Below are 26,261 nucleotides of genomic sequence, written 5' to 3'. Positions count from 1 at the left end.
TTGGTTACGTTTGTAACCTCGGTTCCCTGATGGAGGGAACGAGACGTTGTGTCCTCTTGCCACAACACGTGTTGTCCACTGCAGCAGTCGTGAGAGGTCTCAGGCTCCTCAGAGCTAAGGTGAATGAATGAGGCACGCCGTCTCACTTTTATACCCGGATATCCGGGGCGGAGTCCGGCATGCAAATTTCATTCGCCAATTTTCATTGGCCTTTTCTAAGAAGTCGGAAGTGATTGGTTCTCAAGGACGAACCCCATCTGTCGGTTCGACACAACGTCTCGTTCCCTCCATCAGGGAACCGAGGTTACAAACGTAACCGAGACGTTACATCCGTAACCAAGACGTTTTCCTTCCTGCTTATGTTTTGCAACATTTCTGGTTTTCCAATATATTCCAAAAGCCTTTTCGCAATGTCATCATCATTTATTTTGCTGGGAAAATATTTTATATATTCCAACCTTTTTGAACTGAACTGAAAATGCAAAAGCTTCACATGATAAAAACATCAAAATTGTATTTGATTCCATCGTTTAAAATGACAACATCACTCACTGAGCAATGTGTAACTTAATCCCTATTTTATCTCTAATTGATAAGTGGAATTATTTAATAATATATTTAGTTATCACACATACAAGGGGTGAGGGACATCTAAATGACAATCATTTAGAATTTGTGAAAATCTCTGGAAATGCCAGTCTATGGGCAAGTAATGAGACACAGGGTCATGCATTTTTCGTTAGGACTTTTTATTTATAATAAACCAAAACAGATGTCTGCATTCATATCTATACTCACACAATATACAATTTACCATACAAAATCTACAAAATGATAATGACAAACGTTTATTTAGACAGATAACAGTACAGCATAAACTGTTAGAACACTGTTTGCTTTGCCATTGATATTTAGCTGTGTTTGGCACTTGACCACGTTGTCTTGTGCCGTTTCAAAATGAAACACCAAGCGCTGTTCATTTTAATGAAGGGCATTTCACAAAAATGCTAAATGTGCAGAAATGTTTTCTTCATATTTTGGTTTGCTTTGAAAAAAGCGAGAATAATTTCCTGCGAGAATTGTTCTGATCAGCGTGTTTGATAGAAATTTAGAAACACAAGGTCTCATAAATTTCCATGGTATTTGTGTTTTGTAATAACGTGGCTTACATGTGAGCGAGCGTTTGTGTATGTATGAATATGGATTTACACAGAAGCATGTTAAACCTTTACACATTTTCTGGCCATTCAAAATAGATACTTGTAACCCTGAGGTTGTAAAGAAATATTCACAAATATTCTGCCCTGATGTTTTTTGCGGAGACCTTTTTGTTTTATACAGTTTGTTGTCTCACTATATTCATGTTATTGACTGCATGCTCACAAGTGAAATATACGAGTATGCATTGACAACACTGAATGAACACATCATGACAGCACCACATACATCCCATAAACACACATATGTATTCATTCTGAAACATAAAGACCCATTGACACATACAGAAAATACATTCAGTTTGAAATGCAGATCCACATTTAGTATTTGCTAAACAACTCGAGTTGTAATTATACCCAATATATAAAAATAAAAGGATTAAAATCACCCAAATCTGGAAATCAAGGCCAGGATTTAGTCAAATTAAAATCAAGAATCTTTCGCAATCTTTTCGGTAATGAAAATGTATTTCTTTCAATAAATATGTGCTAAAAAGCAGTGATCCTCTTGACAGCAAATGTTGCAGATGTCCATATGTGCATAGAATTTCACAATTCTACATACAATTTCAATATACAAATGTATTTCAGAAAAAACAACATATTTTAAAATAATAGCAGTTTCACAATAATAAAGCATTTTTGTGGTATGCCACCAAATAAAACCATAAATATTATCTACATATTCTTTGTCTAATACTTTGTCCCTCTCTTTTAAATCCAGTATTATTGTTTCTATGATGATTTCTTCCGACTATATATTATTGAATGTATAGGTGGAGAGGATAGCATGCATGTTCATTTGCTAAAAAATATTTTTTGATGGTTTTTATTTTTTTTAAGGTTACACTTGTGCTCTTAAAAGAAGCACTGTTAAGTAAAAATCCCAACTGAGCCTAACTGCCCCATTAAAGACCCCCATTGGGTTTTAGTCCATGTCTGTATTATTAAAAGTTGTCACTTCGTTCATTCGTTTAGGGTCATTGATTAATTTTCACATTTTTGAATAGTAGTAAACTCATCAAAACTATAGCATAACACAAATGGGAATTATTTTATAACTTACAAAAAAATCCAACCAATAGCAAGGCTGTAAATCAAACTAAATTAACTTATTAACTAAACTAAATTATTAAATAAAGCCAAAATGGGCAAATCTTTCAATCTATGTTTCAGTAATAAAAAAAGTCAAGTATGTTTTTTTAGGGGCTATTTTCTGAAGGCTCTGACATCAGTGCAATAAATGCTGCCAAAATATACTTTGAGTAAAAAAAAATGTTTTTTATATATATATATAAATATGATATGGGCAAATACAAGTCAAAGTGCCTTTCCTCAAATGATTTTATGTTCTGAATATAAAAACCAAGATTTTTATTTTTAAATTTTACGACTTGATCTTTGCACATATTCAACGAAGTGACACTTTACCATTCTTCTTTCAGTCTGTCAGAATAAACTAGCAAATGCTTGGACAAGCACATAAACCTCCACAATCCCTCAACTACTTCACTCAAAGCCCTTAATATGTGTTAGGTTTTTTTTAGGGAGAACCGCATATTAACAGAATGCGATGTCCTTTACACCACTCATTAGTTTGTTTCAAAAGCCCTATATGAGGATTCCAAAGTGCAGCACGACACATGAGCACAAGCTTTTTAGTGTGTCTGTCCCTTTGTTTGTATTCAAATGTAACCTGATGTTTGCCTGTGGCAAAAAATGATGGAGGCATGTTTATGTGATTCCATCTGTTAAAACATCTTGCTTGATGTTGGATGGGAAGCCCACAGGGACAGTAAGATGGGGGGAATATTGGAGTTCAGGTTCTGCTTATATTAAAACATTATTAAACAGAAAGACCTGTGTGAGAAGGGTTATGACATCAGTGAGACGCTCTGTTGATTCACTGGCTGGCACCGCTGGGGTCACACTGCAACAGTCGTACGATGGATGGGTCGCTCTTTGCACCCTCTACAAACTCCTCCAGTGACAGTTTACCTGAGGAGGAATACAGTGTCTGATGGTTAGCATGGATCATCATTATCACTGAAAAAACAACTAATAGGATTTACATAATATTTTTGTGTTAAGTTGCACACATTTTTTCACACAGTTTTTTCCAAATAAGTTTTACTTAAAAAATTCTGTCAAGATTTTTTATAAGTAAATATTACTTACATTTCTTTGTGTCAAGTTTTTGCAGTGTTTTAAAGTCAAATTTACTTTAAAAAACTGTGTGCAAAAACTTTGCACAAATAACACAAACAAATTAGTGAGTCCTACTACTCGTTTTTTTCAGGGTGGTAGATTCCATTTTGTCTGACCAATTGCACATTTTTATTTACAAATATTGTATATTTTACCAGTGCCTAACAGAGGTATTATAGTTTTGATTTTATTTTAATTTATTTTTATTAATATTTTAAATTAGCTTTTATTTTTTAGATTTTTAGTTTTTGTGTTAATTTTAGTTCAAGTTTTAGCAATTTTGGTATATGCTTTTATCATTTTATAATTTATTGGTTTATTTTTTATGTTGCTATATAAGATTAATTAATTTTTATTTTAGTTTCATTTTTGTGCTTTAAACTTATTTCAGTTTATTTTTGAGGCAACATTTCAATTTTTCCTTTGGTTAAGTTTTTCTAATAATGTTTAGGTCAATTTTTTATTTGATTGCAATGAACAGGAACGTTTTCAAAGTTTTAATTTTGGTAAACTAAAATAACCTTGGTGCCACTGCCTAATTCTTCTGAAATTTAAAATGTATCTATAGATGGTTTCATCGGACACCTATGCTTGGCCTGAAGTTACCTTCCAGCCTTGTTGATCAGTCTGGCTAGTGGCTAATAATATAATTAGTTTCATTTTTTATTTAATTTATAATAATATTTTAGTATATAATAATTGTATTAAATAAACAATTTGTTTAATATATTGTATATATATACACTTTATTAAACAAAAAAAATGTTGAATAGGTCGTGTAACTTTGTTGCATTTAAGTTTAGCCAAGTAACGGTTCTTCTTCTGGTTATCCAAAGTAATACTGGCTGGACATACTTTTAACGTGCTAGCTAATGTAATTTATTTGTTATTTATTTAGCTTATTATTAGAAATAATCTGCAGGGACTCTTTTCTGATATGTACCGGAGGTTAAGTTTGGGCCACAAAAGCTCACATGCACAATAACGTTTGTTTGTTTTTGCTTTGAAACCGTGTATATTTTCTGTATATTTTCCCATAAGCAAAAATGGCTAAATTCCCTGTGCATACTTTTAGAGGTCACATGTTTAAATTTTGATTAAAATGAATGGGAATGCTAATTTATATCTCAGTACATGTAGGCCTACTTGATTTTACTTACCATCACGGTTTGTGTCCATCTGGCGGAAGATCTTTTCTGTTCGTTTCTCTGGTGTCGATTCGTCCTCTGGCATCTTCATGACGGAAGACACCATCTTATAAATAGCCTGAGGAAGAAATATTAAAGAGGAAAACCATATGAGCTTCAGCACGGATTTACTGAAATTACAGAAAAATCTACACTATGTAAACCAACTAAAACATACCGTATTTTCATACTCAATTGTTGAATGATAATATTGTCATGACATGTGGATGTAGCTTGTGTCAGTATTGTATATAATCTATGGAGTGTGACTTTGGATCAACGAGATTTCATTGTTGGTAGACCTACACAGCACAACACAGGAATTCAAATGAATCGAAAGACAACCATACACATACCTGTACAATCTCTAGCATTTCCGCCTTGCTTATGTATCCGTTACCATCCAGATCGTACATGCTGAAGGCCCACTTCAGCTTCTGGTCCAAATGGCCACGTGACGTAACGCTCAGCGCAATGATAAACTCTCTGAAGTCTATTGTTCCATCTCCATTGGCATCAAAGGTTCGGAAGACGTGCTCTGCAAACTTCGACGCATCTCCATAGGGAAAGAAATTGCCGTAGATCTTCTTAAATTCTTCCATGGAGAGCGCACCGCTCGGGCAGTCTCGCAGGAAGCCCTTGTACCACTCCTGGATCTCATGCTCGGTGAAATCTGTGTTGTCCAACAGTTCTTGTATCACCTCGGGACGGAGCTTGCTGTTCTGCTTGCCCATGTTGATGGTCTGGTTTCACCTAGATATGACAGAGAAAAGCAAAAACAGTTCTTTTACAGTACACTGTAAAAAAATTCTGTAAAAAAAATGGATAAAGTACTGGCAGAAAATTACCAGTACATTTTCCTTTATTTTACGGACATTTCCGTTAATGCTAAAATGTAATTTAATGCAGTGCAAAATGTAAAATACAGGTAAAACAACTTCCTTTCTCAAAAATTCCTTCATATTATATTGTGCCCTATTTTTACAGATTTTTTTTAGAGTGTAAATGACTCAATAAATGCACATACAGTATTGTACTTCAGCCTTGGTAAATACACATTTTAGCTTCAAAATCTTAATTGTTCTTTCCTTGACACCAATAAACCTGAATGGAGAGCTAATACGTTTCTTGCTTCTTTAGATTTAGGTACTGCAGAAGAAACATCAGAGACAAAGATAATACATAACTTGATCCATAAATAATCTTGTATACATAAATAATCATTTCTTAAGTCAGAAAAAGACCACTAAGACAACAGTATAATGTTCTTTGAGCCTGTATTTGTGAACAGACAAAGCACGGCGTATCTGCCACATATCTAAAGCGTGTCTTCCTTTTCCCATCTGTCAACTGAACTTTCCATTGGTAGACCACAGTGATGCTTTCACCTGCTGCAATAATACGTGTGTGTGTGTGTGTGTGTGCATCTGCACCAAACTCATTTCCTGATGCAAATGTCTTACTTTAAGACCTGCCTGACCGCAGTCCCATACAGCCACAGTTCAAATGATCCTCAAATGAGAGCTCATATTAGAGTCAGTCAATGAGCAGGTGCACAGGTGTAAGATTAAATGGTTGTTAAACATTTAAAATGATGTTAAAAAGATCGTCCCCCACACATTCACATACTGTATAACCTTGAGACAAAACTTTAATTTTCTGTAATAACGAAAACACCACTTTATTTCCATACATTTGTTTTCATCATATTTGCTAATATTCCGCAAAAAAAGGGGGTTGGAAAAGGGTTGGGAACATGGTAAATAATGAAGTAACTCTTGTTTTGTGGATATGTTTAGTACGCATGATAATTTTCATCCATATCCGCCAGATGAGAGAGAACAGAGAAACTCTCTGTGATGGGGAAAAAAATAACATTTAGAGAGATGAATAGATGGAGAAACTGAACCTCCTCTTGTAAACAGGAAGCTGTTCATCAGTTTGCCTTTCAATGTTCCTCACATAGCAAATGTGACTATTGGTCCCACACTATGTTTAGCATGCTTATTCATATCTTTTTTTAATTAAGACAAAACATGTTAAAGATTAGAAAACTTTATAAGTTGAGGAATAAACATTTCTAGCTGTTACACTATCACATTCACTATGTCTTTGTTTAGGCCCTATTTGGAAACTCAGTCATACAGTAAATTAACTGTTTATTGAATCAATTAATGGAATAAGAGCTTGGAAGTTATAATCAGGCCATTGAATGTCAACTGACTAGTTTGGAGGATGTTATTCAAAGCAGAGTGTTTTCTTTGACTATAAGAATAATTCATGATTTATAATTGATATAGCCTATGATGGCACTGCAATGAAAATATAAAGTTCTTATGTTATTTTATAAAATATCTACACTGTAAAGAAATTGGGTAAAAATGTGTAAAAACCCATAAATTACAGAAAAGAATGCAAATTTTCAAGAAAAACGAGGAAAACGTGTAATTTTACAGGGAAAACTGTTATTTTAGGGTTTCTTTTTTGACGCCATGCACAGCAGCCAGAAAATTTCATTTTTTTACAGGATTTTTTTTACAGTTTATTTAAAAAAATAAGGTCAAAAGCTGTAAGATTACAGAAAAAGACCGCAAATTTACAAGACAATTTTTGAAATCTTCTCTCTGTTCTTGAAAACATGTAATTTTGCAGCTGCCAGAAAATGTTCTAATTTTTACGTTTTTTTTTACCCAGGCCATAAAAAATTAGACAATTTTGATCACAGTAAGATGGCGTTTATACTAGTGCGTCTTCTTTTAAAAACGCATAACTCCCGCTACGGTTACACCTGGCGTTTACACTACTCTGGAGTTTTCGACCCCCGAAAACTGAGACTTTTGGAAACGCTGCAGACCCCATTTTAAGCCCATTGTACATTGAGTCCGAAACTTGCATCCAAAATTTCTGCACCTTAAAAAATAAATACGACCTCACGTTGTGTCAATCACATTTACACACTGCCTCCGATATTTTCATCCGTCATGAAAAAAATCGGACTGGGTTCGATTTTCTGAGTTTTTCGCATCCGTAGCATCTTAGCAAGGATTTTGAGAGGCCTTTTTTAACAATTCAGAGACACCGTACAAACGAGCGCCAAATACGAAAAAACGCATACGAAAATTTCGGACTGTATGTGCAAAGACCTTTAGTTTGAAAACTCCGGGGTAGCGTTTCTGTGTAAACGGACAAAAATGGAGGCGCAGGCGTGGTTGCCCACAATCGCTTACTGATTGGGTCGCCTGTATCATTGTGTATGTGCAGTGTTGGGTAAGTTACTCTGAAAAAGTAATTAATTACTAGTTACTAATTACATATTCAATAGTGTAATTAGATTACAATTACTCTCTCCAAAAAGTATTTAATTACTTATTACTAATTACTTCCTATATCCTACATCAACCTTGATTAGTTAAGTGATTCAAGGATAGACATGAAACGGCTTATTTAATTCATTTAAATAAATAATATAAACTACATAAAGTACTCTTATTTACTGACCAAAGTATTACAAATGTGAGAATTATACATTAAAGCATTCATTTTAAAGTTAGACTTTGAATTTTGATATTAATTCCATGTTATTGCACACACATATATTACACAAAGTATTTATTCACGAGTTCACCTGCGCAGATAAACAGCTATGTTGCAGGGATAGTAATGATAGAGCATGGGTATGCAGTTCATGCGTATTTGGCGTGCTGTACAGGGAGCGGGCTCCGAGCTCGCCAGATCTATCTGAACCCGGAGCACTCTACCCAGGTCAGGGCAAGTGCGCCGGGCTCGGAACCGGCTCGAGCCCAGAACACCCCCCCCAAAGGCATGATAAAAACTGGACAGCAGCCGGAGTATGCATACCCCCCAAAATGCGATTCTAGGCGCTACGGAGGTGTTGACCTGAATGCGGGTGAAGACAAGAGGATAAGGGCCCTTCGGGAATGTGATTGATGAGATGGAAACTGGGGTAGAGACTCCTCCGGGGACGGTTGAGGTTCCAACGGTGAAATGAAGGTGCTTGGTAGATCGGTGGGATGTCGTTTTCCGGAATCAGCATGGAGCATTGTGTTTAGAGGTTGTGATGATGGTGATGTCATAACCAGCTGGAGCAGGCTGGGCTACTTAAGTGTCCCTGGTGGTGAAACTGCGACTGGTAAGGGGGAGACTGAAGGAGGCTTCCGCTGTAGTAGAAAGCGTTATGGACATACGGGTCTCTGGTGGGATGAATGATGGGAGCACTGGCCTCCATAGAGGCGGTCGCTGCTGCGACGTTGGCTTGTACGTTGAATTTGCAGCACGGGCCTCTGTAAAGGCAGTCGCTGTTGATGCTGGCTTCATGTTAAGAGGTGTCTGCTGCGGCAGAGCACGAGTTGAAAGTTTGGGCCCCTGCGGGGGCGGTTGCTGCGGCAGAGCACGGGAGTAAGCACGGGCCCCTGCGGGGGCAGTCGCTGTGGCGATACTGGCTTCAGGGAGGTGATTGGAAGGGATTGGATAGTGATTGTGACTGCTGCGGCAGAGCACAGGAGGAAGCACGGTGAACATGCCAAGGTGAACATGGCGTCGAGTGTTCTGGCAACGTGTGTGGAGTGATATCCTTTGCGGAGGGTGGAGTTGCATTTGGTGAGAATTTCCAGGGTTATGGGTCGCCTGGCGTCTGGACGGGCAGGTTGAGCTCTCTGTATGCCTTTGATGATCATGGATGTTTGGGGGCTGGTTATGGCTGTTGATGGAGAGTTGAAGATTAATTTGTGGAAGAACTGAATTCCGCTCAAGTATCCTCTAATACAGTGTTTCCCAACCTTTTTTCTGCCGCGGCACAGTTTTAATTTGCAAAAAATTTCACGGCACACCAGCATCACATTAACCACTAAAATATAACAAAATGGCACAAAACTGCATTGCTTTAAATTGCTTGTTAAGACAGCATATTATAATAAACGTAGTACTCACATATGATGTCAATGTGAAACTTGAGCTTGTTTTGATGAACACAAAGATGATATCCTCGCTGGAATTGATGACAACGACACACGGAGCTCTTGGTCAACTGCTCTCAATCTTTCTCTATTTTTGTTCTTTATATAAGTCAAACTGGAAAAGCTGAGCTCACATAAGTAGGTTGTGGAAAAAGATAACAACACTGAGATTGCACTGTCTGCAATAACTGGGTACTCTTTGGCAGCAGTCAACCAGAAACTGTCCAAAGGTAGGTCACTGAATGTAATTTTCAAACCACGGTCCTGTCTCATTTCAGTGAGCTGCTCTTGTTGCTGCAGCGACAGTCCATTTGCGTTATCCATTGCAGATGAGCTAAATGGGTCTCGAACCCAGTCAAAGGCTTCAGGTGATGTTAAGGGGAAATAAAAAGAGAATTTTTCTTCGAGAGTTGATAGATGCTTACAAATTACCTCACACAATGCCGCAAAGTTGTCTGAATGTCCAGTTTGGGCAAGGGGAAACATCTCAAGAGAGCCTTTTTCCACATGTTGTCGCCAGAGGGCAAGCTTTGATCTGAATCCATGCAGTTTGTCTGTGCTAGTTAGTACATTTTCATTTCTCCCTTGCATTCGCGTGTTCAGTTCATTCAGGTGTGCAAAAATGTCCGCCATGTATGCCAACCGTGCACACCATTCCTCATCTGCCAACAGCAATGCGTACTCCGATTTTTCCGCTGTTAAGAAGGTTTTCAGTTCTTCCCTCAGTTCGTACACACGCGACAAAAGTTTACCACGGGACAGCCATCGGACCTCCGTATGAAGCAATAAAGTCTTATGGTCTGCCCCCATCTCCTCACATAAGATAGCAAATAGTCGGCTTTTCAAAGGCCTTGTTTTTATAAAGTTGACAATACGCACTGCACCATCCAACACATTCGACAGCTCCTTTGGTAACGTCTTGGCAACAAGTGCCTCGCGATGCAAAAAACAGTGCGTGACCGTGACGTTCGGATTTTTTTCTTTGACTCTACTGACGAATCCCTTGGTATTCCCAGTCATGGATGCTGCTCCGTCGGTACACACACTCACGCAGTTTTCCCATTTTAGTCCTCCTTGTTCAATGTAATCGGATGTCACCCGAAATATTTCCTCTCCTGTTGTTTTTGATGGCAACTCTTTGCAAAAATAAAAATTCTCTCTGATGATTTCACCATCCACAAAGCGCACGTTCGCTAATAGCTGAGCATTCCCACTTATGTCTGTTGATTCATCAATTTGGAGTGCAAATTTGACGCTAGTTTTTATTTTTTCCAGTACAACACTCTCAATGTCAGCGGACATATCGTCAATGCGTCTGGCGATTGAATTGTTTGAAACGGGCACTTTTGCAATTTCTTTGGCAGCATTTGGACCCAACATTGTTTTCACAATTGCTTTGCATGCAGGCATAAATAATGACTCCACCACCGTATGTGGCTTTTTCGATTTTGCCACTAAACCAGCAACCAGGTAGCTAGCTTCGAGAGCTTTTTCAGACACTGTGGTACTCTTTCTCATCAAAGAAGCCTGTTTCTCCGTTTGATCTCTCAAACGCACAAAATAGTTTATGTCTTTTTTAATAAGTGATGGATGTTTTGTTTGTAAATGACGTTTAAGCTTGCTAGGAACCATTGCATGGTTAGATAGTTTTTCTCCACAGACTAAGCATAAGGGTAGTGCTGCCGAGCGATCCCCGGTGAAAGTGAATCCATATGACAGATAACTGTCGCTGTATTGTCTTGAGCTCACCGTTTTTGCTTTCTTTCCTGTGTCTCCACTGCTAGAGGGCCCAGGTTCCGATTCAGGGTCGTTAGATTTTCTTTTCAAGAATTTATCCATGTTTTCCCGTTGGTTTTAGTAGCGTGGTCGTAATTATGTGTGGAATTCGCACATGGGAAAATCGCGGGCTACGAGGTCACGTATACGTACAGTCTCCTGGATGAGATCACGTATACGTGGTCAAATACGCGATGAGGTCACAGTTGGTTTACTTTTAATTGTAAAACATTGCTGTACATCTATATTTTATTTATTATTATTCAAAATTGGCCATTTTCCACGGCACACCGGACAACTTGTCACGGCACACTAGTGTGCCGCGGCACAGCGGTTGGGAAACACTGCTCTAATAGAGCTGGCCTGAAGGCAATTCGCAGTGTTGAGGAAGTAGATGTAGGAGGTGATGGTGAGGAGAGAAAAATCGGGGAAGGGAATGTTGAAAGCCTGGTGAAACGACCTGAAACTTTTCCACGCTGTAAGATATGATTGTAGGGTCCTAGGGGAAATGGCCTGAGTGATGGAATTGAGAGAGGCATTGAAGAGGGTTTGCAGTGGGTGGTTTACAGGAAGATCAACGAATAAGGTGATACAGGTGTTGGCATAGGGTCCGCTTCGGGCGCCAGCAACCTGAACTTCTGTAAGGCAAAACGTGAAAGGGCGTCAGCGATCTGGTTTTTTGATCCCGGAATGTGTTTGGCTGTTATCATGAATTGGTCACAGGCTGATATCCAGATGAGGCGTCTGAGGAATGGCATTAAGGCGGGGGAGTGAGAGCGACCTTTGATAATTCAATGCACTGTTGCCTCGTTGTCGCAGTGCACGATGATGCTGGAAGCTGCCCACTCTTTCCCCCATAGGGATGCTGCGACGACCAGTGGGTATAGCTCGAAAAGTGCTGACGATGCGAGAGCCTGCGGAAGTTCCGAGAGCTGGGGGGACCAAGTGGATGCAAACCAACGACCTTGGTAAAAACCTCCAAAACCTTGGGGCGGCATCTGTGAACAGGCGAATATCGACGGGAGAGGAGACCATGTCACTGTAGAAAAATGACAAGCCGTTCCATTGTTCGAGGAATTTTATCCATAAGCTCAGCTCGTCTCGGCAAGAGGTGGATAGGAAGGCTGTGTCCTCAAGGGCGTGGGCAGAGGAAGTGAGAGAGAGGAGGTGCGAAACAAACGGCCGGCCTTGCGGGATTATGCGCATCGCAAAATTCAAGTGGCCGAGAACGGACAGGAGCTCGCGTTTTGAGCAACGGGGAACGGTTATTAGAGAGGAAGCGATCAGTATCGTTCTGTCAATTTTATCCTTTGGCAGAGAAGCCTGGAATGTGAGCGAGTCTAATTTAATGCCGAAAAATTCGATGGATGTGCTTGGTCCTGATGTTTTGTCTGGGGCGAGGGGAATGCCGAGCTTCTCAAATACTTGTTGGACTGTGGCGAGATGCGCGGCTGGCACGGAATCGGGTGGCGAGATTATCAAAAAATCATCCAGTAAATGGATGAGGTATGGGATTGTATAATTGTTAGAGAGAATCCAGCAGATTGCCTCTGACAATATGTCGAAAATTTTAGGGCAGCTTCTGCAGCCAAAAGTTAGGCGGACTAAAAAGTAAAAGTTGTCGCACCAGCGTATGCCGAATAGATGCCAGTATTCTGGATGGATGGGCATGACTTTGAACGCTGAGGTGATGTCGACTTTGGCTAGCCAAGCGCCTCGACCAGCATTTTTAATCAGAGTGATGGCTTGGTCGATGTTATGATGTTATGGGAAAATTCTTCGACTGGAATGAGGCTGTTAATGCTCAGAAAGGAAGAGCCGTGCGGTGACGAGAGGTCGAATAATAGACGTTTTTTGCCAGAAAATTTTCGTGTAGCTATGCCGATAGGGCTGATGCTAAATGCGGTAAAAGGAGGAGCTTCGAAGGGGCCGATAATAAATTCAGCATCAATCTCCTTTTTCAAGAGGAGATCGACTGCCTCTGGTTCGGCGATCGCAGACTGGAGGTTGGGGCAGATAAGGCTGTGTGAAGAGAGACTGAGAATTCCGGGGTCGAATCCGTTCGAGAGGCCGCTCAGGAGATAATCCGTGAATCGGGTGTCGGGGTGCAAAGACAATTCAAATGACAAACAAGAAATGTTCACAGGAGTCGAGAGGTACTTTTTGAGGTTTTTATGAGAAGATTGCAAGACTGGGCAAACTATGCGAGCGTGAGCTCTGCTGCAGAAGCTGCATACGTGCAGGAAGCGACAGCTCTGTCTGGTGCATCTTCCCTGGTTGAAATTATTGCACACTTCGTGCGCACGGGATTTTGCAGCATCGCGTGAGGTTGAGTGTGTGGGGCGATTTGGCAGGCACGGAACCGATGAAGTGGACTGGTGAGGCAGAGATGGGCATGAGGGAAGAGAGGGAGTGACTAGGGGGCAGTCGCTGGTGTTGTGAACCACTGAGCGGCAGACTGTGCACAAAATGTTGCGTACACCCAGGAATACTCTACTATGCAGCTCAGTGTCCAGTGCTCCCCAGTAAGGGCACTGGTTCCACTGAGCTACGCGAAAGGCACATTTGGCGGCAAAAAGCATGTGGTACGTGTAAAAGTGTGTACCCCCATAGGAGAGAGCGAGCTCTGCCACGATGGCTAGGTAATCGCTTAGCTCGCGTCTCCTATGAGGAAACACAGTGCAGATGACTTCACTGTAGCGGGAGAAAGCTACAGTGAATTCTGGATATGACAGCGTACGGAAGTGGTGAGGTGATGCATTTTTTAAAGTGAAAGATAAATCGCCGTAAGTAATCTGCCGCTCTGTTGACGGAGGTGATAGAGGTGAGAGGAGAAAATAAAGATCGGTGTCCGTACCTGCCAAAATCTGGGCTCTGATGCTGCTGGAGACGGGTGGTGGTTCCAGCGCTGGCGCATTGGAAGGCGCGGGTATAGCCGTTGCAGTGGCCAATGAAAATTGAGGGCGTGGCTGTTGAAGAGCGAGAAGGGAGGGAATAGCGGCTGTTTTTGCGTCTAGTAGAGTCAAGCTCGCGCTAGCGGCGGCTGCGGCGTCAAAAAAATGGGGTCCAGAGACCCTTGCCTGTGTCTCTAGCGGAGGCAGCCTCACCGACTCCGGCGCTGCGGGCCAATAGCCTGGGGTGGGGAAAGTGAATGGTTGAACGGGGGCTCCGGTTGGTTGCCGGCCTGCTTGGCCTGGGCGGCTAGCAGTGTCAGCTGCTGGCAAGACGTAGGCCTGTGCTGCGAGCTGAGATGCAGCGGGCTGCTGGAAGCTCTCGGCTTGGGAAACCGGAGCGCGACCCAGATTCGCTGATTTCCTGCTGCGGCGGCTTGTGTGAGGGAGGCCTCGTTGAGCCGTGGAGGTGGATTGCCCAGGCTGGGAATAGGGAGCCCCATGAGCCAGGCCTGTCTTGTCGGTGGCTTTCGGCCGAGCAGACCTCAGTGAGGGGGCGTCGGTCTGGGATGCGACGTATAGCGAGTAAAGCTCCGCTTTGGTCAGCCGCCAGCTGTAATGGACTTCCGCATTGGAGAGGGCCATACATAGGCTCTGGACTGTCCATTTGTGGAAGGTGGGGATCGTGGGGAGCACTGAGGCGTATGACGATGCCGGTGAAGGAGGTGGAGTCCTCGTAGGAGGATAAGACGAACCCCTTTTCTTAGCTGCTCGCCGCACAGAGCGGCGGGGCTGGCGGCCCCGTGGCGAATATTGGGAATCGTCTGTTGAATCTGGCCCGGAGCTGGAGAGATGGGGTGCGCATGGCAGCGCTGAAGGTTTGAGGGCAGTTGAAACGTCGGTAATGACGGGAGTCTCGGACATGATATCGACTGGTCGATGTTTATCTGGCGAGATGCAGTGGTAAGATGGTTTGTCTATTTATGGGAGAGCTTGCTTGAGCTGATAGGGTAGATGCAGTGATTGCTGATGGTGGACCAGCCGGGCTGATTGTGATGAGATAGCTTGCTTGAGCTAATAGGTAGAAGTGGTGATTGCTGATGGTTGACCAGCTGGGCTGATTATATGCTTAGGTTCCTCCCGAACTTTGTTAATTAAACATCATGTTTAATTACATCAAAAGTAACTGTAATTAAATTACAGAAAATAAGAGTAATCCCTTACTGTACTTTTCAAGTGAAAAGTAATTAAATTACAGTAACTAATTACTTAGTAACTAATTACACCCTGATTCGTTAAGACCCGGTCATGAGCCATTATGCCACCTGAAGGCGACAATGACCGTGTAAATAACATGCTTGTCTGACTTCAAGCTGCGCTGCTCACACTTATCGACACGGTGACATTACAGCAACGCGAGAGAGAACCGAGAGCCGTTGGCTTTTAAATTGTGCTCTCAGTATTGCGATGTCATCCGTCGATCGGTCTGTGTGGCGCCGGATGAAATTAAACAAGCCCAATAACATGGATTACCTCATCTATCTACACGAAAATGTCCTTGCTTTTCCTCGCCATCATGTTCATTTTGTACTGACTAGTAAACTACTGTCATCAACAACCAACTTATGTATGCGTGCCAATACAAGTATTTACATTTGTGTGCACATGCCCAGCGTGTCTGAATGGTCATGTGACATGCGGTTTCGGTAGTGTAGTGTAAATGTAGGTTTTTTCTAAAACGCATGTGGTAACGACAGTATAAATGAGGATCGTTTTTGTTTTAAAACGTAGTTTTCGTACGACAACTGGTAATGTAAACACCACCTAAGAGCACCTCTTTCTTATGACAATATCCTTCTAATGGTCAAAACATATTCCTATGAGTTATCGAATAAAATCCTCTACCCATGTCTGAGTTAAAGTGCCTTTGCTGATCTTTTGTGTCCCCTCTGTCAAATAACCAGAGAGGTACTCACCCCCCCCACCTCTAACCACTATACCTCAAAAGCACAACAGACCAATTTGTCCAAGCTTTTATTCCATCCCTTTTGATGGGGCATAAAATTGTCATGATCAAACTGAGTTTAATTACTTAATGGAAATGCTGCATTTGTATTATGTTGCACCAGGTTGTCATGGTAACAGACAGTCTAATCTCATTAGCCAGGCAAAAACCCACCTTTGAAGCGACTTCCGATCAAATAATGTGTTGTTGTGCAACAATGAATAAAACAAACAAGAATGAGTCCTTATCACATGAATGCAGATGGATGTAGCCATTGAGGAAAATGTAGGACTAGTTTGTGTTTAGTTTTAGTCAAAAGTGCCCACCCTGAAGTCCCAACTAGTGTGTATTCTTGTCCATATATACACTCAAAAAATCACTTAAAAAAATCAAAATCAGTTGAACACAATTTGATTATGTGGAAAATTTCCACATGAAATTATTGCATTAATAGCTTTATTTAATCATGTTGGATGCAAACTCAAATTTTACCTATTAATCCAAGTACCTTTACTCTCAATACATGTACAACATGAACAATTTATATTTCTCCAATGAAACAAAAAAATATCTGTTTATGAATATATATCATATTTTAATTGACCTAAGAGGAACAATTTATGGTCATCAAATGATTTCAATAGGGTTTCGGGCATAAACATAATCCAAGTAACCTTTCTCTCATTATATGTACAAATATTCCATCTTCAATGAAACAAAAAGACATCTGTTTGTAAGTATGCATTATTTAAATTAAAACCTAAAATTAACTATTTATTTGCATTTTTTTGAGTGTATCGTTCCGCGTCCTTCTTAAGGATAAGTCTATTTTATCATCCACCAGGTGAAAATCATGCTCTAGATCAAGCAATGTCACACTAAGGGGTGTGCAATAGTAGTGCAGACTTGTCTTTTACCCAAAGCAACCAAAAGTGCATCAAGGTTCACCAGCTGAGCTTTAGAAGCCTCACTCCTGATCTTTACTCAGAACAGCCCATGTTCTTTAGAACCTGAGCTTATCTTGGATTTATAAAGCAGAGCTTCTGGCCTGTTGGTTTAGCGATGTTCTCTGTGTCTCTATTTTTAGGGTCAACAGCTCAAGATCTTTGGCTCAAATTAACCGTAAGACTCTTAGTGCCTCCAATAGCAGCTGGGTGATGCCACACTTACATAATGAAAGGACAACAGACAGCTTTACCTGTGTGGTGCTGCATGTGGACACAAAGTACCGATGTCCTCATAGTGAGGGAAGGTCGGGTGACTGTGTTTCAAAAGCTATTTCTAAGAACAACTGAATCACACAGCAGAATCTTATATATGACAGAGAATTCTGGCATGAAACTCTAGATGGCACAGTCCTATAGACTAAAAACCAATCTGAAATAGTAACTTTATCACACGGCGCAGCTGATTGGTTCCTTCTGTACCAGTAGCCAATGAGCTTGGTGCTCAACGTTTAAATCTTGGTTAGTGATTGTCGTAGCAGTGCAGCACTTCAGAAACCCTCCTCCTTCCCCAGCTCCATCTGTATAGATCTGTTACAAGGTGATCATGTACGCTTTACGGGGTTTATTCATATATGTTATATGTGCAGCAGCAGCATGTTGTGGATGTATTGGCAGTAGCAAGTCTCTGTACTTGCAACAGTGTAGCAGATCTATTCAGCCAAGACCAAATACATTTACAGTATATGTAATGTACACTACCATGCTAAACCCTCCCAGAGTAGTCATGACAGAAATAGGTCTAAATGAAGCACAACAAAGCTACCAAGATTCAGAATGAGGACACAAAACTTAGGCCTAGTCCACACGTACACGGGTATTTTTATAAACAAGTTTATCCTTCTTCGTTTAAAAAAACCCCCGCATCCACACGAAAACACAAAAACAAGCTATAAAGCACTGTCAAAAGCATGCCAAACCAACAGGTGGCGATATAACCCTAACCATAAAGCTGTGTTGGCCAATCAGAAGCCTGGAATCTGACGTCAAACAACAGAGACAGCGGCACGCATTCCAACGTCATACGCCAAATCTCAGAGTTTCTAAAAATCTTCACCCTGGCCGGAGTTTAAAAACAAATCTGTTTCAGTGACCGGGTACTGCGTTTGCGTATTTTTTCACAAATTTTAAGAACACACTCAGATGGAAGGATACACAAATGATGTGGATTTAAGTACAGGAAGATGTGGATCCCGTGACAGAGAGTTTGATATTCGCCACCCCCCTGCATGCTCCACACCTCAAAACCACAAAGAACAAATAAAACACAAGCTGAATTATGAAAATGTCAATGCTGTTTTAGTCTTTGAGAGGAGGCCTAACAGAATGAACGTGCAATGCTTTCATTATTTCCCTCTACTTTCTTTGTCACTGAACTCATGCACCTCATGCATTCATCTCATCAACTCATGATTTTCACACATGTATCGTGACCCTTGTAAGATTTAAGGTTTTAGCGGCCACATGGCTGGTACCAACTTTTTACCTCAAGCTGCATTTTATATGTCATGCTAATACCAAGTCTTAACAAGTTTACCAAATATTAAGCATTTGTAACCATTTAAAAAAAGATTTGAGACTCTCTCTCTCTCTCTCTCTCTCTCTCCTTGTACCTGTACGATTACCTCAAGGGCCTGTGGGGCTAATCTGAAGTAATAGGATTTAAATATAGACTCATGTCTGTTATGTATGTATGCAAAATATAGGCAAGGTATAGTTACTGGATTTCACAAGTAATTCCAAAAATACTGTTAAAAAGTAAAAAGGTGTAACAGTATTACCCTAAATACTAACAAATAAAAATAAAAAGTTTGAAATATTAACATGAAGATCTTCAAGATGATCTTAAATTCTGCACAATTATTTAAGGTGGCATATCTGTAATGAATATTACATACAGTATGAGAGTATACGAGTATATATGAGAGTCAACTTAAAATGGTGACCTATGCTGAGAACTCTTATTTCATTACACAGTGAAACACTGTAAATGTATCTTTAGAAAAACACAGTAGCAAATATAACTAATAAAGCGGAACCTGGTGAATGTTCATCCAATTACTGTTTCAAAGAAAAATTCAACAAACGTTATTAAAAAAACTCACACAAACTCTAAAAAAGATAACATAACTATTTCCGTTCTGACAATGAAACATGCTTATATTAATATTGAAACTTTCGAGGTAAACTATTTTTATCCAGTTTAAATTTGCTCAGTCAATATCTAGAATGATTCTTGTAAACTATCTTCGCTTAACCACACAATCCCCCATCGTTCTGTGAGAAGGGCACCAACCGCCATCACGAGACACGTTCGACATGAACTCCAGTACATACTGTTAGTGTAAATATTTGTTAAGCTTCTATTTTTAGAAACCGGCCTTAGACGAGATTGACTCTCACAGTTCAACACCATTGTCAGTTAAAGCAAAAGTTATGTAACAGTTCACATGGTCAAAACGACTTGAGAAATGCTATTATCTTGGGGACTGAATGTAGAGAAACTGTGGCGTGAAATGACTCTTGCTCAATGCTGTGGTGAATTATCACGGTTTTATGATACATCATTACTGTTCATGTGTTTACTTTGCCATATCAGTAGAGCGATAAATTGTGCCCTTAGCAGACAATGTAGCCTCATTAAAAATACATGCAATCCTCACAAGATACAGGCATCCAATTGAACACCACACACATTTGCATTCCTCTTGGCATCATCACAGTCCATTGAAAGCTCAAAAGCTTTATAAGAGGCTTGACCGGAAAGCTTTCAACACCTAATGAAGCATTCTGTGCGTGAGGCAAGCTACAGTGCACACATTTACTTCAGATATACTGGAAGAATGCTGAGAAAAGACAAACAGTATATACAAATGGGGGAGTATTCAACATTTTGCATCAATCAGCAACCCAACATATGTGAAGTATTTAAAAATATATATTTTAAATAAAGATTTTTTGCCAAACACTTCAATAGTCCTACAGTCTGAAATTAATTTGACAAATAATCACAGTACACTCAAAAAAATATTTTTGCTGTTTGTTCAATTTACTTAACTTGCTTAAGTTTAATTAACACAACTTTTGGAAAATTTGGTCACAACATGATTTTTTTATGTTTAGTCATATAACTGAATCCATTCATGTTGGGACAACATAAAGGAGTTGTGTTGTGTTAACATAAAACAGTTACAATTGGGCAGAGGATTTATATTTCCCAGCATGCTTTGCGTACAACTGCATTTTGAGAGTTATTTTCTTAAATAAGCGTTATTTGATACATTTTTCAGTAAAAAGAAACACTTGTTAGTGTTTAATGTTCATTTATCTTGAAGGTATTACAGAGTTTGTAATATTTTTGCGTTTTGTGGTTACCATTGTTCAGAAAAGCGTTGCCTTTGGTTAGGTCGTGGGCAGTTACAATCCTTTATTTGTATTTCTGTTCTATTAACGCAAAATGTTCTTGTTGAAGTTAAATGATGTAATGTCTAATTACTGTTAATAATGTGTAATATAAACCAATGTATTTGAGTGCTTTCATTAAATAATCAAATTGATAAAATTGGGCTGATTATATTGGTTTTATGTCAAATATGCATGTAAATTTAATCAAGACTACTAAAAAAAATAAGTTCATACAACAAGATTATAAAGAATCGTTTCAAACAAATTAGATTTTGTTGAAGAAATGTAATTCAATTTCTTGGAAAAGTTTTCCTTAATTTAAGTTCGTTCAACAACCTTTTTTTTTGAGTGTACAAGTACCAGTTAGGTCCCAAAAATGACACCTATAATAACAATAAAACAATGATAAACATAAAATAGTTTCAAATGTATAGCATGTCACACTGTGGGACACTACCCTCATCTGTCATCGTAAAGATTAGTTGTATTTTTTTACCCACCTTGACATAAATTATGTAGTTCTGCTTCACCTGTTCCTCTTAAGGACATTTGTAAGACTCGTGTTATCTTTCCTCTCTAAATGTCCTCTCTGCAGTTCTTCTAAAAAAGCTTTTTGAACAGACACACCTCTCCCTTTCTACATTTCCGTCTCCCTCTCTCTTTTTCTCTCAGTCTCTCTCTCTCTGGGGTTTAGACTCTCCCACCAAGCTCAGCCTCTCTATTTCCACATCCCCATAGACCGTCACATTTTTCCAAGCACCCACGTTTCTTTTTAGACAGATTGTGGGCCAAGATTGAACAGATGGGTCTGTGAGCGGTCTGTCATCTCAAAACTTAATTTACGTCATGGCGTAACCTACACGCATGCCATGTCAATGCACCGAGGAAAAAAGTCTCAGCGACTTCCTGCAACCTGAGCTGTTTTGTTGAATGCGTTGAGAGTGCCGTGTACAATGAATCTAAAAACTGGAATCGGTAATGCAATCCTATTATCATTTCCTTGTTGTTCCACTTCTCAATGAGTGAAACATTGAATTGAAATCTTTTGAAGGCTTGTTTCCTCTTTCACTTAAATCGACGTGACTCTGTGAAACAAAAGCTGTTTTAACTGGTATATTTAACTGGTATGCATGGTGCAACTTGCATGAAGAAATGTTTACCAACACATTGTCTGACTTTTCTCATACAAAGCTGACATTTTGAATGCATACTGATGTCACTACAGGACAAACCACTGTAACGGATGAGGTTTTGTTCAGCTCAAAGTTCTTCCTCTGGAACCAGATACCGTTCTTCTTCCTGACCTTTTGTTCCAGGATCTGTCCAAAGCCAACGGGTCTGAAATCGACTCAGGTCTGTCATTTCCAAGTTTTGGATGAAGGTGTCCTGAGTGTTACATCTTAACTGTTTTCGCAACCGTTCGCTTTCATTCATTCAAACCTCATGTTCTCCTCCTGTTTCCTACCCGTGCATCAGATTTCGTGGGCACACAACACTGCGACCTTTCCTGTAACGGTCGATGGTGAAAAGAACAAGAACTCACCTCAGGTGCTTGTTCTGGTGCAGTGCTGTCAGATTTTAGATGGCCATAACCCGTGGAGCTCTGCAGAGAAGAGGCGTTGAGTGGCCTCAGTGATGAGATGCAGCTGCAGGTATCAGGAACTTTGCGCTTTGATGCGACCGGCAGCGGCACTGAGAAACTCTGCAAGACTCACTCCACCCGCAGCTTAGTTCACAGCACCAAAGTGCCTCCCTCACTGACGTCAAAGCTGCTGGTCACATGACCTGCCTGAAAGCTCAACTCAACTCAACTCAACTCAACTTTATTTATAAAGCGCTTTTACAATTTTCATTGTTACAAAGCAGCTGTACATGAGACATATTGACTATAAGCAAAATAATTAAAGTTGTACCTGCAAAAACAAGAAAAGGTTGAAAACACAGAAGACAGACATACCCACATACAAAACACTCCACACACACAATATGCACACGTACTAACACACATAGACATAGAGACACACACACACACACGGATGCGCACGCACACACACACACAACACACACACACACGACGTACACACACAAGTACGACACAGAACAACGACACCCACAGCACACACACACACACACACACGCTCAGTGAGAGCACACATTTAGGATAAAGGAGAGAGAAGCACAGGTCAAATATAACAGACTAATAAATTCCTATATGCAATATTAATTAAGTAAAACTTTAAGATTCTAAAGCAGCCCCCCGGTCAGGCAGAGTGTTTTGTCCGTTATCTAACTAATGCAGCCTAAACCCTCTGAAGATTTATATTATGGAAGAGTAGTGTATGCAAGATTAAAAAGATGCGTCTTTAGTCTAGATTTAAACTGACAGAGTGTGTCTGCCTCCCGGACAGTGCAGGGAAGACTATTCCAAAGTTTAGGCGCTAGATAGGAAAAGGATCTACCACCTGCACTTGATTTTGAAATTCTAGGTATTACCAACTGACAGGACGCCTGAGAGCGTAATGCACGTGAAGGACTGTAATACAAAAGGAGTTCATTCAAGTACTGAGGAGCTAAACCATGTAAGGGCTTTATAGGTAATAAGCAAGATTTTAAAGTTAACGCGATGCTTTATAGGTAACCAGTGCAAGGTTAGAAACAGAACATTAACCAATATTAGTGGTATAGCTAAATCGCTGCAGTTTTGTATTTCCACATCTTGGTTAGTTTTTGGCTTATTGCCATCCCCAATAGGCCCCTGGTGAAGAAACTTCTGGATCACTGCATCTGTAAGAAATCAGTAAAAGTTAGGCTACTATAATTTAATTAAAATATATTCAATCAATTCAATTCAATTCAATTTTATTTATATAGCGCTTTTCACAATGTGCATTGTTCCAAAGCAGCTTTACAGGAGCAAATAAGAAAAACACAGAAAGGTAAAACACAGCACAGTGCATGGTGTTTATAGACCAAGCAAGATCATTATAATAAATAATATCTAATAAATAAATGAATAAATAAATAAGTGCAGTCTCCCGGTGAGCAAGCCAACACTGCACTGCCCTGCTGTGGCGAGGAACCCAATGATGAATAATGGAGAAAAAAAAACCTCGGGAGAAACCAGGCTCAGCCGGGAGGGCCAGATCTCCTCTGACGTGTCATAGCTGCAATCAGTGACCCCGACCAAAGCCACCGAGCAACGTCCACGAAGAACAGGGAGAGCCCACGAGCCGCGACCCAGGAAGCCCCACCGGCCGAAACCGTGCAGGTCCAACCCGGTCCCATTCCGCGATCAACAACAGACAACAGAGGAACAACCAGGGAAAAGTAGTAATGGCATAATTAACTTTATTCCTCTGTTGTCCGACATCGACCACAAAACAAGACCAACCAGACCAGACCCACACAGTCCCAAATAATCAAAACTTAATCACATATAAATATAACAAAAACCTATTTTTTTACTCTTTTCATGCAATTAATTTATGCATTTGAGAAACTCTAGAACTTAACCAGAAATGCATGCATTTGTTATATCAATGGTTGCATTGTAGAATATATTTCGTTTTTGGAAAAATTGACTTGATCACATTGTCATGCACAGGACCGAATGGGGACCTGAGCAGATGTCCTCACATTGGCGGCCATACTTTACTTAAGCAGATTAAAAGGAAGTCAAAGCCTTTGCTCATTAGCCTTACAGGACAGACATGAAAGCTGCATGCTGAGTCAGTCATCTGCAGATGTACAGTCTGCACACGCACTCAAATTACACCCAGAAATTTCAGCCTGATAATAAAACAGGTGCACATGCAAAATATATGTAATGCAATCTTGTGCAGATATCGAGGGGTTATTTGCAAGCACAATGCATGAAACATAATACATCACAATATTTCATAGTCAGATTCTGGCGCAGGTACTTTAGATGACCAAAGGAATATTGTTGCTCAAAGTTTACTCCTCTTTATTGATTTCATAGTTCTGTTTAACTATGTGTCCTTATTTTGTTCAGCGAATATAAAAACAAAAAACTGAGACATACAATAAGTGGAATATTCAACCCAGCAGGGAATGCATCCATTTATGATGTAACGCGCAACATTTTCCGTTAGACATCTACAGTTTACCTAGACATTGCAACAGAATTACAAAACGTCTTAGCACACTTCCTGTGCACAGTCTGGTTCTATTTTAAACGATTAATAATGACTTGATAAACAATTTACTTCTATTGAAATCTTTTACCTGCAGAATTTGGTATATTATCATATCTGAGCTCAGTGTGAGACATTATCAAGATCTTTTCTAAAAAGACACTTAAGGTCATTTTTTCATTACGCAGGAGTCTTTATTTATCTTATAGCTGTTTAGAAGCACCAAGTGAGATATTGTTTTATTCCTAAAGGATTCGACTCTCAATTAGATAAGATCTGATATTTTCAGGATAAAACCTGGTTTTGTACACCCTGCAATGCAAAAGCACCAGTTAGCTCTGAGCCGGCAACTTGGTTGGCCCATGCAGGGCCACGGGCTCTTATCTTTAGATAATGTCAGCTTTAACATGCATGGACAATGAGAGCTCTACGGGAGGTCCGAGCTTTCTCTGATTTGCTGTTACCTAACCGGCCGCTTACACCCCACAGTCGTGAGGAGCTGCTATTTCAGTCAGAGGTGAGGAGTAGTTTAGGCTACTCTCCAGCTGCAGAATGATTGCGTGTGTTTTGTGAGGTGTTCGTGTGTGTGTGCAGGTTTGCCCTTTACTTACTATGTTCCAAAAACAAGGCTTTGAAGGCTTAATTCCACGAAGACATTGGGAGACATCAGTTCATGTGGGTTTTGCAATGTCAGCGAAAAGGTGATGGCAATGTAGAGAGGATTTCCTCCTGTTTAACATATCACTTGTGCACACTGTGATGATCGTTTATAGATGCTGTTGATCCAAGCTTATATTTGCAATTCACATTCGCAAAAGCACGCATTGTTATTTCTAATTTAATGTTAGTAATTTGAATAAACCCCAATTTTTTAATCTTTGGTGCATGACTTGTCTTGCACCAAATCACGTGATGTGCTCAAATCACGTGATGTGCTTTTAATTCATTATTCTTACACTCTTGGGGAATGGTGCTAGATGGAAAACCAGATGAATAAACAATCTGCATTGAATAAGGGACCTGATCCATAAGTATCAGAATATCATAGACACCTAGAAACAACCCAGTACACCAATGAAACCACCCCAAACTCGCAAACATAGAGCAAAGCACACTCAGAACACCTTGGCAACCACACATGACCTGGCCAACCATAACACATTAGCATTTAAAAACAAAAAAGTGTTCAAATAATTTAGGAAAAAATAAATGCTCAAAGCTACTGCAGTGCATAGTAGCATGCAAGACAGGACACTTTTTTTATCAGCAGTCATTTGTGGTTAGTAGCTAAATTATAGGTGTGAAAGCCAAAAAGGTGGTTATAGGTGTGAGTGCCAAAAAAGGCTCTCACGTTGAACTGGGAAGTGATCTCAGTGGTGGTTTTTATGTGTGTGTTTGGTTGTTGAACAGCCTCAGCTCTAACTATTCACAAAGAGAT

The 26,261-nt window shown here is 40.0% G+C and overlaps 1 protein-coding gene across 3 annotated transcripts in view; it reads right to left on the bottom strand.

The window, feature by feature from the left end:
• ncaldb (neurocalcin delta b) overlaps nucleotides 1-22,319 on the bottom strand; it is a 34,359-nt gene extending 12,040 nt beyond the window's left edge. Inside the window, exons 1-4 of one of the 3 annotated variants that reach the window (XM_057354477.1) lie at nucleotides 22,210-22,319; nucleotides 4,969-5,365; nucleotides 4,586-4,691; nucleotides 3,078-3,215 (exon numbers count right to left, since the gene is read on the bottom strand). In XM_057354477.1, the coding sequence (XP_057210460.1) occupies nucleotides 3,121-3,215; nucleotides 4,586-4,691; nucleotides 4,969-5,346 (579 nt within the window). In that variant the 5' untranslated portion in view covers nucleotides 5,347-5,365; nucleotides 22,210-22,319 and the 3' untranslated portion in view covers nucleotides 3,078-3,120. Of the gene's footprint in view, nucleotides 1-740; nucleotides 3,216-4,585; nucleotides 4,692-4,968; nucleotides 5,366-21,166; nucleotides 21,440-22,209 lie in introns of those variants that run through there. The other 2 variants (XM_057354475.1, XM_057354476.1) reach the window with 2 other exon arrangements.
• Between the last annotated feature and the right edge of the window lie 3,942 nt (nucleotides 22,320-26,261).

This window comes from Triplophysa rosa, linkage group LG16 (genome assembly GCF_024868665.1).
Source record: "Triplophysa rosa linkage group LG16, Trosa_1v2, whole genome shotgun sequence".
Classification (NCBI taxonomy): domain Eukaryota; kingdom Metazoa; phylum Chordata; class Actinopteri; order Cypriniformes; family Nemacheilidae; genus Triplophysa; species Triplophysa rosa.
The sequence above is the reverse complement of the archived record's forward strand: the minus strand, read 5'-3'. Positions and strand labels throughout refer to the sequence as shown.